Source organism: Ceratotherium simum, chromosome 35, assembly GCF_057802395.1.
Source record: "Ceratotherium simum simum isolate JZ-2026a chromosome 35, ASM5780239v1, whole genome shotgun sequence".
Lineage (NCBI taxonomy): Eukaryota > Metazoa > Chordata > Mammalia > Perissodactyla > Rhinocerotidae > Ceratotherium > Ceratotherium simum.
Window position 1 is genome coordinate 8,738,469 of NC_141934.1, and position 13,426 is coordinate 8,751,894.

General features: G+C 36.1%; 1 protein-coding gene across 1 annotated transcript in view; it reads right to left on the bottom strand.

Moving 5' to 3' along the window:
- Positions 1–11,415, bottom strand: part of HORMAD2 (HORMA domain containing 2) — a 75,729-nt gene extending 64,314 nt beyond the window's left edge. The window contains exons 1-4 of the mRNA XM_004429794.3: positions 11,341–11,415; positions 5,537–5,678; positions 3,834–3,897; positions 3,276–3,312 (exon numbers count right to left, since the gene is read on the bottom strand). Of these exons, the coding sequence (XP_004429851.1) occupies positions 3,276–3,312; positions 3,834–3,897; positions 5,537–5,678; positions 11,341–11,391 (294 nt within the window). The 5' untranslated portion in view covers positions 11,392–11,415. The remainder of the gene's footprint in view (positions 1–3,275; positions 3,313–3,833; positions 3,898–5,536; positions 5,679–11,340) is intronic.
- Positions 11,416–13,426: the final 2,011 nt, after the last annotated feature.

The following is a 13,426-nucleotide window of genomic DNA, read 5'->3' on the forward strand; positions in this document are numbered from 1 at the left end:
GGCACTTGGCATGTTATAGAATCCTTCTGTGGTTTGAACAGGGTGAGCAATGGTGAGGGTGATGCCTTGGAAATGCAGACAGGAACTAGATCGTATAGGCCTTGCAGATCATGTGATGGATCCTGAACTTTACTTTAAAAGTCATGGAAGGGGCCGGCCCAGTGGCATAGCGGTTCAATTCCTGTGCTCCACTTTGGTGGCCCGGGGTTCACCAGTTCAGATCCTGGGCCTGGACCTACTCACTGCTCATCAAGCCAGGCTGAGGTGGTGTCCCACACAGAAGAGCTACAACTCTACAACTATGATACACAACTATGTACAGGTGCTTTGGGGAGAAAAAAGAAAAAGAGGAAGATTGGCAACAGATGTTAGTGCAGGGCCAATCTTCATCAAAAAAAAGAAGTCGTGGAAGATTTTTAGGCAAAAGAAGGAGATGATCAGACTCAGGTTTCTGAAAGAATAGTGTGGACAATGGGTTGGAATATAGGGGATTGAGAATGAGAATAAGGAGACAAATTAGGAGGCTATATACAATATAGTTTCTTTTTTACAATAACTATATAAAAATACACATACATGCTTATTTTAAAGAATTCAAGCATAACATAAAGTACAAAGAAAACTAAAGATCACCCAAAATTTCACAACTAGAAATAATCATCATCTTCAATAGGAGAACATCTTCCAAGATCTCTAAATACTCTAACTGGACTTTACACAAACTATTTTTTTTTTTTTTTTTTAAAGATTTTATTTATTCATTTTTTTCCCCCCAAAGCCCCGGTAGATAGTTGTATGTCATAGGTTCACATCCTTCTAGTTGCTGTACGTGGGACTCGGTCTCGCGTTGGACGGAGAAGTGGTGCCTCGGGGCGCGCCCGGGATCCGAACCCAGGCCGCCAGCATCAGAGCGCGCGCACTTAACCGCTAAGCCACGGAGCCGGCCCAGCACACAAACTATTTTTAAAATATTAACTATTTCCTACTAGCAATGACAGCACCCTGGGAAAAGTTATAAGATCCTAACAACTGAAAAACAATATAAATATTGTTTACTTAAGAGTCTAAGTCACCCATCTAAGGTGTTGTCTTTTAATCTCCCAAAACAGTAAATTCGATTGATTCAGTTATACAGGTAGTCATTTAAGTAAAATAAATCCATCAAACTAGGTAGATATTCTTTTTACATTACCCTGTTATTTTAGTACACGTAATATTGTAATAACTTAAGAAGTGACTCTCTCTACTAGACTGGGACCTCCTTGAGTAGAGGAATCACATGTTTCTCTCATTTTTACTCCATCCAGTACCTAGGCACAATGTCTGGCACAGACTAAATAGGCAAGAAAGGAAAGAAGGAAGGGAGGGGAAGAGGGAAAGAAGGAAAGAGGGAGTGAGGGAGGAGGGATGGAGGGGAAGAGAGAGAGAGAAAGAGTTAACACTTACATAGTGCTTTTATGTGCCAGGCATTGTTCTAAACATTTTAGATCAGTGGTTCTCAAAGCATGGTCCCTAGACCAGCAGTCTCAGCATTACCTGGAATTTATCTGAAATGTAAATTCTTACATCAGAAATTCTGGGGTGGAGCCTGGTAATGTGTATTTTAACAAGTCCTCCAGGTGATTCTGATGCAAGCGAATATTTGAAAACCACTGTTTTAGATTACTAACTCATTTAATTCTCAACCTTAAGAAGTAGGTTCTATTATTATCCCCGTTTTGTATGTAAAGAAACTAAGGTACCAAGAGGTAGGTTACTTGCCCAAGGCCACACAGGTATTAAGTGGTAGAACTGGGATTCACTTCAGACTGCCTGATTCCAAAACTGGAGCTCTTAACTATATTGTACTGCCCCTTAATGATGGACACTCAGGAAGTTGCCAAACGAATGGATGAAGGAGAATGAATGAGCACTGTTCAGTATGTTCTCAAGCTGTCCAGAAGTCATTTTCTCCCAAAGATTTCCCTCACGCCCCTCAATGGATATAACCTCTCCTTTTCCATACTTCCATTGCACATGATCAGTTATCTTTCCTTTAGCATCCATCACTTCCTAATGAGTATTATGGTTATTTATACTAGTGATAGAGGTGATAGTCAAAATATGATATGAAAAAAATCAATATTTAACAGCCTAATATGGCACAGGTACTGACCAATCAGAAAGGATGCAAACTTATCCCTGGAGCTGGGTTCCTGGAAGCTCCCCTGCCCCTGCCAGGTGTTAACCCTTTAGTCACTAGATTGTGGAGCCATCTGGGGGGATCCCAAAAGAGACACTGGTGGAGTGGGGGGGGGACATTGTGGGGGTCACTTGGGGCCTCAGAGAAGCAGCTATTTCCCGCCAGATACAGAGTATTTCAATATCTTAACAACAGGTACAGCTGGGCCGGTGTGTAGCAGCTGATCATCATCCATGCATATGAATATCATTTATCTTCTGCCATAGTCTATAAGCTCTTTGTGTGCACAATCCCATATCTATTTTATTATTGTATCTCTCAGTCCCCCAAGTCAGTGTTAAATAAACCATAAGTAATAACTGTTCAATGAAAAAGGAAATGTATGAGTGCAACTAAATAATCCAATGTAAGGCTTATTCACCTCAAGATTTCTTAAAGGAATAGGAATTGAGAAGTAAAAAGAAGACACAGAGGGAGAAAAGGTATGGAAGCAGTGGTAGAAAGTTCATTCATATACATCTTGTCTCTTCAACTTGACTAGAGCCTCTAATTTTTACACCCTTCATAGCTGTCTTGGGCAGCAAGAAAGATCTGATGCATTTAAAATTCAAGCTGCATTTTTTTAAAAATTCAAGCTACAAAACTAGCTATTTTGAGGGAACAGGTTACATACATGCAGAAACTTTGTTAACAAAATAACTAATATAGAATAAAAACCCATTATTCAAGTCCATTTTTTCCTCTCATATCTGCGAATTGAATCGCCACTATTTTGAACATTTTCAATGTGCTAAGTGCCAGATTCTTGTCTCCTCTGTCTCACATCCTGTGGATCTCTTCCAGTGACTTCAGAGGAAATTCTGTGGTCAAAAAGATATGAGTATGTAAAAGAGAAAAATGAGAGTTTCATTTCTAACTGATGTAAATGAGACATCAATGGGACAACAAAGACGTAAAATAAAAAGAAACTGGTTCATGAATGCGAATCTAGGCACCGGTACACTGTTAAAACACAACAAAATAAAGGCTGAACTTTTAAAAAGGGATAAAAGATGAGTATTTGATCCTGGTGTAAATTTAAAAACATTCTTACGTATCTCTTTTCCAAAGCATCAAAACAACCTTGAATCCTGTCAAGAAATAAATGTTTGATGTCAATTTGGACCAAATGCAAAGCCAAAAAAAATTCCAAGTATAGAATTGATTTACCTTTTTTTGCTTTGAAGTAAATTAAATTGATATTCATTTACCTTTCCCATTTAATCATTTTTTTAAAACTCCCAGTATCTTCTAATATATTTATAGAACTTTATAAGTAATAGGTAAGCAATTTTGAGGTAGGGAACCACATCTTATTTTTATTTTTGGTTCCCATAATGTTTAGGATACTGACATGCATATGAGTAATTAAATTTTGATTGATATTTTTCTTTCTTTATACAAATCTCTTTTCTTTAAAAACAAAACTCAGTATCGTAAATAACATTGAATGATTGTTACAAATTTCTAAGAAATTGTAAAAAAAGAAAAAAGAAGACAGAAAGAAGGAAATGTTTTTAAGGAAATGATCTTACCAAATAAAGGCTTATAGGTAATTTCAGCCATGATAAAAATAATGTTGTTCAACTTTTGTGGACTTTCAGTTACTTACCATTTGATAATATGCAGTGACCCAGGACATTTTTTGTCTTCTCGGAGGATTTTTAAACTGAGGTCTACAAAAATAGAAACACAGTCTATTTTCATCTACTAAAAGACTGCTGTACTAAAATTGTCCATGCTAAATAAGGGTATTTTATTTACATAACTTAAACTTTTTTATTTACATAACTTAGTTTTATAGCTTATAAAAACATTCTGAATCTCTAAATATTTATTTTAAAAATAAATCCTATGTTGGGCCGGCCCCGTGGCTTGGCGGTTGAGTGCGCGCGCTCTGCTGCTGGTGGCCGGGGTTCGGGTCCCGGGCGCGCACCGAAGCACCGCTTCTCTGGCCATGCTGGGGCCGCGTCCCACATGCAGCAGCTGGAAGGGTGTGCGGCTGTGACATGCGACTATCTGCTGGGGCTTTGGGGGGAAAAAATAAATAAAATAAAAATCTTTAAAAAAAAAATAAATCCTATGTTGATAATTGTCTTAATTCCGATTTTGATTATAGTTTAGCAGTCTCCCCTTCTACAATATAGCACAACTGAGTTGGATACAAAATCAATGTGTCACTTCTTTGCTCCCATTGAGTTCCAAGTAATTATAAAGCAGTATTGAGACCACCTCCTTTAACCAGTTTAAAACATACACTACAATCTCAAGTCACTTCTCTGATATTTCTCTCTTTCTCAATGAAAAAAAAAAGGATGAACATATTTTCCATGGATTATTCTCAAATATGTACAAATGAGGTTGTCATGATTACAAATATCATGCTTTTGTGTTTACCGTACACATGCATTTCATTGATGCTTGTGTAGAGAATCAAATGTTGTTTAAGAAAATTAAGTTGGAATGAGGCCAAGGTATCATTAAATACGGATGTGAGAAATTTAAATTAAAATTAGCTTTTGAAAAATAACATCTTACAAGGAAACTGGTAGCTCTCTATATTTATTTTCCAAATGATAGTTCCCATTTTAGTGACAAATCAGCAAGATTTTCTAAATTATTATCACAATTCAGCTTTTTAAACAAATAATAAGATTTTGAAAAATTGAAGAGTCATAGGTACATTTTTTTCAATACAAGAGAGAAAGGAGCCAGAAACAGCTTGTAATATAAGGAAATGAGATCATATGCTTAAGGATACAAGAAACAAAAGGAAGGAAAGTAGAAGACCTGGTAACTGAGAAAAGAATGGAGCTGGTTAGAATAATAATTGTCTAAATATCCATGTTAATCAACAAATGGGTTTGGCATGAGTATGCATTTTTTCCAGCATATTTATACGTGCTAACAGGCAGAAGAGTTTTTCACCTGGCTCCACTATACTTCCTCAACGCCAAAGTATACGTCAAAGAACAAATTCAGTTGAGGCACAAAATAGTGCAAATCTACAGCAACCAAAATAGATTTTGATCTGGCTGCTGCTTTTATAGGTATAGTTTAGAATTACTAGGCTTGTCCATACAGATTACTTTTCTCCTCAGTCTGTCATTTGGTATCTAGCCAGGAACTAATGGTTCCTATAAGTAAAACCAGTAAACATAGTGAAATTAAAATGGAAAATGAATTAGCAAATTGATCTTGAAGAAGGGGCCCATGACTTGGAATTAGCATACTCTGTGAGAAATTAAAGGTTTACTCCTGCCAAATAGAGAAAAGGGCTACAACAGCCAAAGTAACCACTTAGTTAAATTTTACCATCCAAATGGCGTTCTCCATAAGAGCTCTCTGGAAACAGGCCCCTTAGATACGTTATACATGAGATAGAAGTAGCAAAAAGTTTCTTCACCATTATCAATGATTCATGCTCATTAGTGATTTGTGATGGGAAAACTGTTTCCTGGAATAAAACAAAGATGAAAAGATTGATATTCTTTAATATATTCAGCCCATCACAGCATTGCCACAGATATGATGGAAAGATTTTTCAAGACTTCAAATCTGATACCTTTATAGGTAATCAAAAGGAAACAAGGCTTTGAATATTGCATTAAATTAGATCTCCACACGCAAGGCAGAGCAGAAAGGCAGAGACAGTTACCCAAGTAATTCAAAACTATTCATATGATTTATTTCACAATGATCCATGGATTTGAGGCAAAACTAGACTTTTACTATGATTATGTAATCTCCTTCCCTTTCACACAGTCCTCAGAATCCACTGCAATCTGTCTTTTACCTCCTCCCTTTCATACGTTTCTCCCCCAAGTCACCAAGTACATCCTATCATTGACCTCTTCTGTCTTCATACTATGTATCTTCTCTGCTGTGTTTGATACTGTGCCCACACTCTCCCTCTTCTCTCTTAGCTGCCATAACATTATTTTCTTTTGGTTTTTCACCTATCTTTCCATATCTATGTCAATCTCTTTTATTTTTTCCAGTTTATCTGCCCTTTAAGTGGTGGTCCCATCCCAGGATTCTGTCTTAAGTCCTTTTCTCTTTTCATAGCTCTCTCTTCTTTGGTAATCTCATCTTGTCTCACTGCTTCAGCTATAGCCTATAGAGAGAAGACTTCAAGTCCTTATTTCTGTTCTGAGTTACATTTCTATATTTCTGTTTTCTGAACATCCGAACCTAGACCACTTTGTAAACCCCTCAAACTCAGTTTATCTCTATCACCCCTGACTGAAACCTCATCCCAAGTTCCATTCTCAGACAAATGAATCAGCATCCACTCCAATCATCCAGGCTAGAAGTAGAGTCATCTTTGGCTTCTCTCTTTCCTTCATACCCCATATCCAATCACTAAATCCTATTACTTCTTTCTAAAAGAGTTCTTAAATCTATTTTCTCTTTTCCCTTCTCACTGCCACTTCCTTGACTTAGGACATACTCACTTCTCCCCTTTATTACTGCAGTAGCCCCCAATTTCCCCGCCAACAGTTCCTGTCATTCAATCTGTCCTTCTTATTGCTACCATTATTACCTCTAAAGAATACAGATCTTCTCATGACACTCCCAGTGCTCATACAGGATGGTATTCTAAAGTACCTTAGTGGGGCATTTGAGAACTGTCAAAATCTTAGCCTTGCCTAGCTCTCCTTCCTCATCTCCCACTCCCTCCTCCCTGCCACTACTCCCTTATCCTTTCCTACGCACGCTACTCTCTAGCCATGTGGAACTACTGTTCATCTACTATTCTACTACCATGTATTTCCACACCTTTGTGCTTTGCTTAAGCTAGAGTTCTGCAGAATACTAAAATTCTTTAAGATGTCATATGATGTTCTACAAAAAGTATTATTGCTAACAATAGTTTCCTTCTAAAGTTTACACGTGTGTGTGTGTGTGTGTGTGTATGACATACTAAAGGATTTATACAGTTGTTCTTTTTTTTTTTTTAATAATTTTATTTATTTATTTATTTTTCCCCCAAAGCCCCAGTAGATAGTTGTATGTCATAGTTGCACATCCTTCTAGTTGCTGTATGTGGGACGTGGTCTCAGCATGGCCGGAGAAGCGGTGCGTGGGTACATGCCCGGGATCCGAACCCTGGCCGCCAGCGGCGGAGCGCGCGCACTTAACTGCTAAGCCGCAGGGCCAGCCCTATACAGTTGTTCTTAAATGACTGGATAATCTGCCTTAAGAAATGGTGTGCCATATTAGGAATGTCATAAGAGAGTGACAGATGCATGAATTTTACATCAGTATGTAAGAAATGTCTAACAACTAACAGTCATCTTGCATACAGAATATTTGCTGATAGTTTGTTTTATATCTTTAGCTATCACTTCAACATATGTTGTCATATCATTCAATGTTTATTATATGTATTAATGTAAAAATAAAAATTTGATCATTTTTATCACAATTAATTAGTCTACAAAACTTCTTTTGGCTGTCTTCTTTAAGAACAAAATGTCTCGTGAACTCCAGCTGGTGTCGTGTCAATACATTATAATTTTTAAATATTTTCCAAATATTGGTGAATTAGACTATATTAAACTTAAGAACTTCTGTTCATTAATACACTATTAAGAGGAAAGAGGCAACTCAAGACTGGGAGAAGATATTCTTAGTACATGTCTCAGTACAAAGGACTCATATCCAAAATGTATAAAGAACTCTTAAAATTCATTAAGAAAAAGATAGACAACTGAAAATAAAAATGGGCAAAAGACTTGAACAGAGGCTTCACAAAAGAAGATATCCAAATGGCCAATAAACAAATGAAAAAGTGCTCAAACTTCATAGGGAAATACACATTAAAATCTATGATATAATACTACACACCCACCAAAATGGCTAAAATTTAAAAAGTCAGAAAATACCAAATGTTGACAAGGATATGGATAAATTAAAACTTTTAAACATTGCTTGTAGGAGTGTATAGGGGTACAACCTCTTTGGAAAATTATGTAGTGGTATCTACTAACACTAAATATGCACATATCCTATGACCCATATTCCACTCGTAGGTATACACCTGACAGATATGCATACAAATGCTCACCAAAAGACATGTATCAGAATGTTCATAACAGCATTATTCATAATACCCCCAAACTGAAAACTACCCAAATGCCCATCAATGAGAATAGATAAACAAATTGTAGTATCTTCCCACAATGGAATATTATATAGCAATGAGAACGAATCACCCACAACTATACTTAACAATATAAATGACTCTCACACATAACGTTAAGCAAAAAAAACAGATACAGGAAACTAGACTTTTGGTGGTAAACATGATGTAGTCTACACAGAAGTCAAAATATAATGATGTACACCTGAAATCTACATAGTGTTATATCAACAAAAAAATAAATAAATAAAAGAAATCAGATACAAATGCGTACTCCTCTATGATTTCACTTATATGAAGTACAAATGCAGGTGAAACTTATCTATTCCATTAAAAGTCAGGATGGCAAGTCTCTTATTTATTCAAATTCAGGGGTCTTTTTACTATACTATACAGTTTCAACTGTTGAAGTTTTAATAATTCTGTTACTTAGAGGCGGGTACTACCCACAAATATGTCTTTAAATGAAAAAGAACTCCCAAAAAGCTTTTCTATCTATAGATCCGGTTCTAGAATGTTTTTTTGGACATTCTAGATATGACTTTGCTATATAAGCTTGCCTCTTCTTTGGTACACTATATGGTGGACATGAATTATCAGTTCATCCTTTTTTTGAGCCATATTATATGCAGTTGTTAAAAAGGTATATAATAACACTATTACCCCTGCATGTATGATGTGCTGGTATGTATGTGGGGGGATGTGTGTGTGTAAAATTTTACAGAAAATTCCTTTTTGTACCCATAGATCCTGAGAAATTGAGGTTCTTTTGAGTAATTGGGTAATAGCTGGCACGGCATGCATATATAGTAACTTATTGAAAACATGCCAAAACTTAGAGGCAATACTAGAGTAATAACCATTTGTAAAATTAAATAACCTTGAAGTATAAAGACACTTACTTTAAATGTAGAATCTAAAAGGCCATTTGTAGTAATGAAGATCAATGTTTGGAAAAGGCCTCTAGAGTTATGTTACTTCTCTATACTCCAGGGATTTTTTTTCTCAGCTCAGCTGGTCTAACACTTCAAGGGTTATCACTGGTGTTTTTATAAATGTCTTATACATGAAAATACTATGGCTTGATAATAGAAAATACTATTATAGGGCCGGCCCCGTGGCTTAGCGGTTAAGTGCGCACGCTCCGCTGCTGGCGGCCCGGGTTCGGATCCCGGGCGCGCACCCACGCACCGCTTCTCTGGCCATGCTGAGGCGGCGTCCCACATACAGCAACTAGAAGGATGTGCAGCTATGACATATAACTATCTACTGGGGCTTTGGGGGAAAATTTAATTAATTAATTAATTTAAAAAAAAGAAAATACTATTATAAAATATTTTAATAAGATAGTGTGCTTATGACATTAAGTGATGTTTGACAGCTTAGCTGTCAAATTGCATGACCTTAGGCAAGTTACTTTACTTCTCTGAGCTTCAGTTTCCTCCTTATTGCAAGATTTTATTGAAATAATAATATAATGCTCTCGGCGCAGCGCCTGGCACATGGTAAGTGCTGAATAAATGTTAGCTTCTATAGTTATTATTATTGTTGTTTTAAGTATTAAATAGCAAAATCATACAGTTACTTAAAATTTACTGGGAGAGGTAGCTCATGCAGTCTAAAATACAAAGATCTGTTTATATCAAAAGGTCAATTTCTTAATTTACAGTGAGAAAAACAACTGCCAAGCTGTTTGCAATTCATATACCCAGCTCAGCATTTTCCCCCTAGGAAGGAAGCACACTTAGGAAACCAAATGAGATCAGAAGTCCACTTGGTGAGTACATTGAATTTGAGCCAGAAAGATGACTGCTTTCTCTCTGCCCTAATTCTCCTTCAACTTCAATCTTCCTACTTCTGCTATAGCTTAATATTCCTAAAACAATTATTTATTTACTCTCCTGATCACACCCGCTGACTTTCCATTGATTGCAAAATAAAGCATAAATTCTTTAGCATAGCTTTTAAGATCCATATTAATTTGTCCCCAAAGTTCCTATTCAATTTTATTTCCTACTTCTGTCCAACATGATGACACGCCACTCCAGTTAGGATGGGTTCTTTGTTATTCTCTGAAACATGCCATGCTCACTTCTTATTCCAAGCCAAGGCATATGCTAGGTTTTCCTCATAGAATTCTCTTCTCTCTCCTCTATCCAAATCCTTTTCATTATTCAAGGCCCACCTTAAGTCCCATCTCCTTCATGAGGAATATACAGACCATCCTAGCATATACAAAAATTGCTAAATTCCTACAATTTGTATTGCCTTATTCTTTTTTATATATATATATATTATATATATATAATATATATGTGTATATATATATATATATATAATGCATATACTGCTTTGTATATTGACTTAACTCCTATAAATCTTATTTCCCTAACCAGATTATTAACTTCTGGAAGATAAAGATCCTTTTTTTTTTTTTAATTCTCTCAGAGAATAACACAATATTACAAATATGTTATATAACATTGAGCTCTCAATTAATGAATGTCGTGGGACAAGATAAACTTGCCCAGGTGAACACAGCAAGGTTGCCTGGCCCTAGCATGCTCCCCCAGGGTCCCAGCATCCACATTTCCCCAGGGCTCTTTCCTTCAGTTCTTATAATTACATCATAGTGTGCATCAGAAGTTTCCCAACTGCTTCAGGAAGTGAATGTCTAACAAAGAACCAATCTCTTTAAACATCTTTTTTGCTTCTGATTTCTTTTACTCTAGAAAATCTAAATATATAAACATGAAACAAGCACCCAGTAAGTTACTTTGTAGGAATCTATTCTAATTTTCTGAACAACCTCAGTCCATTAGTCAGTTAAAATGCAGACATACTCTGCCAGAATATTATATACCAATTAACTGATAAAACTGCTGTTTAAAAAAAACACCAAATATTAAAGTCGTGATTGTGAACTAGCTCATTAAATAGTCATCGATTTTCTTTAATTCTTAATAAATACCTTAGATGCCTTATGAATTCTGATGGAGTGAGAGAGCTGAGCAGTGGCCATTATAGGAATGTATCAGGATTCTTTCAACAAGTCTAACATGAAAAAAAAAAAATTAGAGACCTTGCCTTAACATAATCTTTATTGTGAATTTTCCAATGAAGAACTATATAATTAGCATTTGACCATATTCTTTGGAAAAATAGTTTAATAAATATTTTTATCTCCACTACCAATTTTCTATAAATTTGGCATAAAGTCTCTGTATTAGTTTTTCCAACCACTCAATGAAAATTTAAGTTAATTTATTTGTTCCCAAATACACTTGGAGGACAAAAATAAATTGTAAATCACCTACAGACTCAACAATATATTTTACTCATCCTTGTTTTTTTTTTTTTTTTTTTGGTGAGGAAGACTGGCCCTGGGCTAACATCCATGCCCATCTTCCTCTACTTTATATGGGACGCCGCCACAGCATGGCTTGACAAGTGATGCGTTGTGCGCGCCAGGGATCCAGGCCGGCGAACCCCAGGCGACCACAGCCGAGCGTGCGCACTTAACCGCTTAGGCCACCGGGCCGGCCCCTTACTCACCCTTGTTATTCTCTTAGGGTGTAACAGTGCTCTGTATACAGCACAGGCTCAAAAACATTTCTTGAATTAACATCATGTGTAATTGATTTGCAAATTCAACTCAAAAGTTAATGTTTACACTTCACATCCATTAGGATGGCTATTCCAAAAAATGAAAGTAACAAGTGTTGGTGAGACTGTGGAGAAACTGGAACCCTTCTGCACTATTGGTGGGAATGTAAAATGGTGCAGCCACTGTCAAAAACAGTACAGCAGTTCTTCAAAAGGTTAAACAGAATTACCATATTATCCAGCAATTCCACTTCTAGGTATATCCCCAAAAGAATTGAAAGCAGGGATTCAAACAGATACTTGTACACTGATGTTTATAGAAGTATTATTTACAATAGCTAAGAAGTGGAAACAACCCAATTGTCCATCAATAGTTGAGTGGATTAAAAAAACATGTGGTATATACAACGGAATATTATTAAGCTTTAAAAAGAAACGAAATTCTGATATATGCTACCACATGGATGAACTTTGAAAACATTATACTAAGTGAAATAAGCCAGACACAAAGGGACAAATATTGCACAATTCCGCTTATGAGGTAGAGGTACCTAGCGTAGTCAAATTCATAGAGTCAGAAAGCAGAATAGAGATTACCAAGGGGTAGAAGGTGGAAGAAATGGGGAGTTCAATGGGTACAGAGTTTCTGTTCAGGATGATTTAAAAACTTCTAGAAATAGATAGTGGTGATGGTTGCACAACACTGTGAATATGCTTAGTGCGGCTGAATTGTACACTTAAAAGAGGTTAAAATGGTAAATTTTACATTATGTATATATTACCACAACAGAAAAGTTAATGTCTAAAACAGTTTTTACTTCCATTGTTTCACTAACATAAAAAAAGAAGCAAATTTCCCTTTTCCTTTTGGAAGGCCTTAATTTAACTTAAATTGGGGCTTCTTTTCAGGTTTTATGGAGTTCTGAACAAAATATTTGTAAAATAACCCATTTAAAGAAATTCCGTTCTGGAACACGCAGGATAGCCTGTGAGCTGTTTCTGTGTATAGATTAATGCAAGATTCTGCAAGATTTTGCAAATAAAAGAGAATTATGTGAAGATACTGCCACAAGGTGGTGATAGAGATTATAAACAGGTAATATTTAATTTCTCTCAAATTACTTCTTCAGAGTAGCACTAGGTGACACTCTTTTACAACATTTTATATGAGACTGAAAACCACCTAATAGACTTCAGAGTGTAACCTTCATTTCTGAGTATAACCTTCAAATCTGACTCAACACATCAATTGCCTCTCTTACAATTGCAAGAAATAAAATGGGAAAAATAAGTACAGGAGTTTAAGCTCTAGTTATGGCCCATTTAAACCATGGTAAACTACCCCCTACTGGGGTAGTTATTAGTCTTAGAGACAATAAATAAGAGAAATAATGATTTTTAAATAGCTTTCTATATTGGTGGAGTTTTTTTATTTCTCCATGATCATAAGA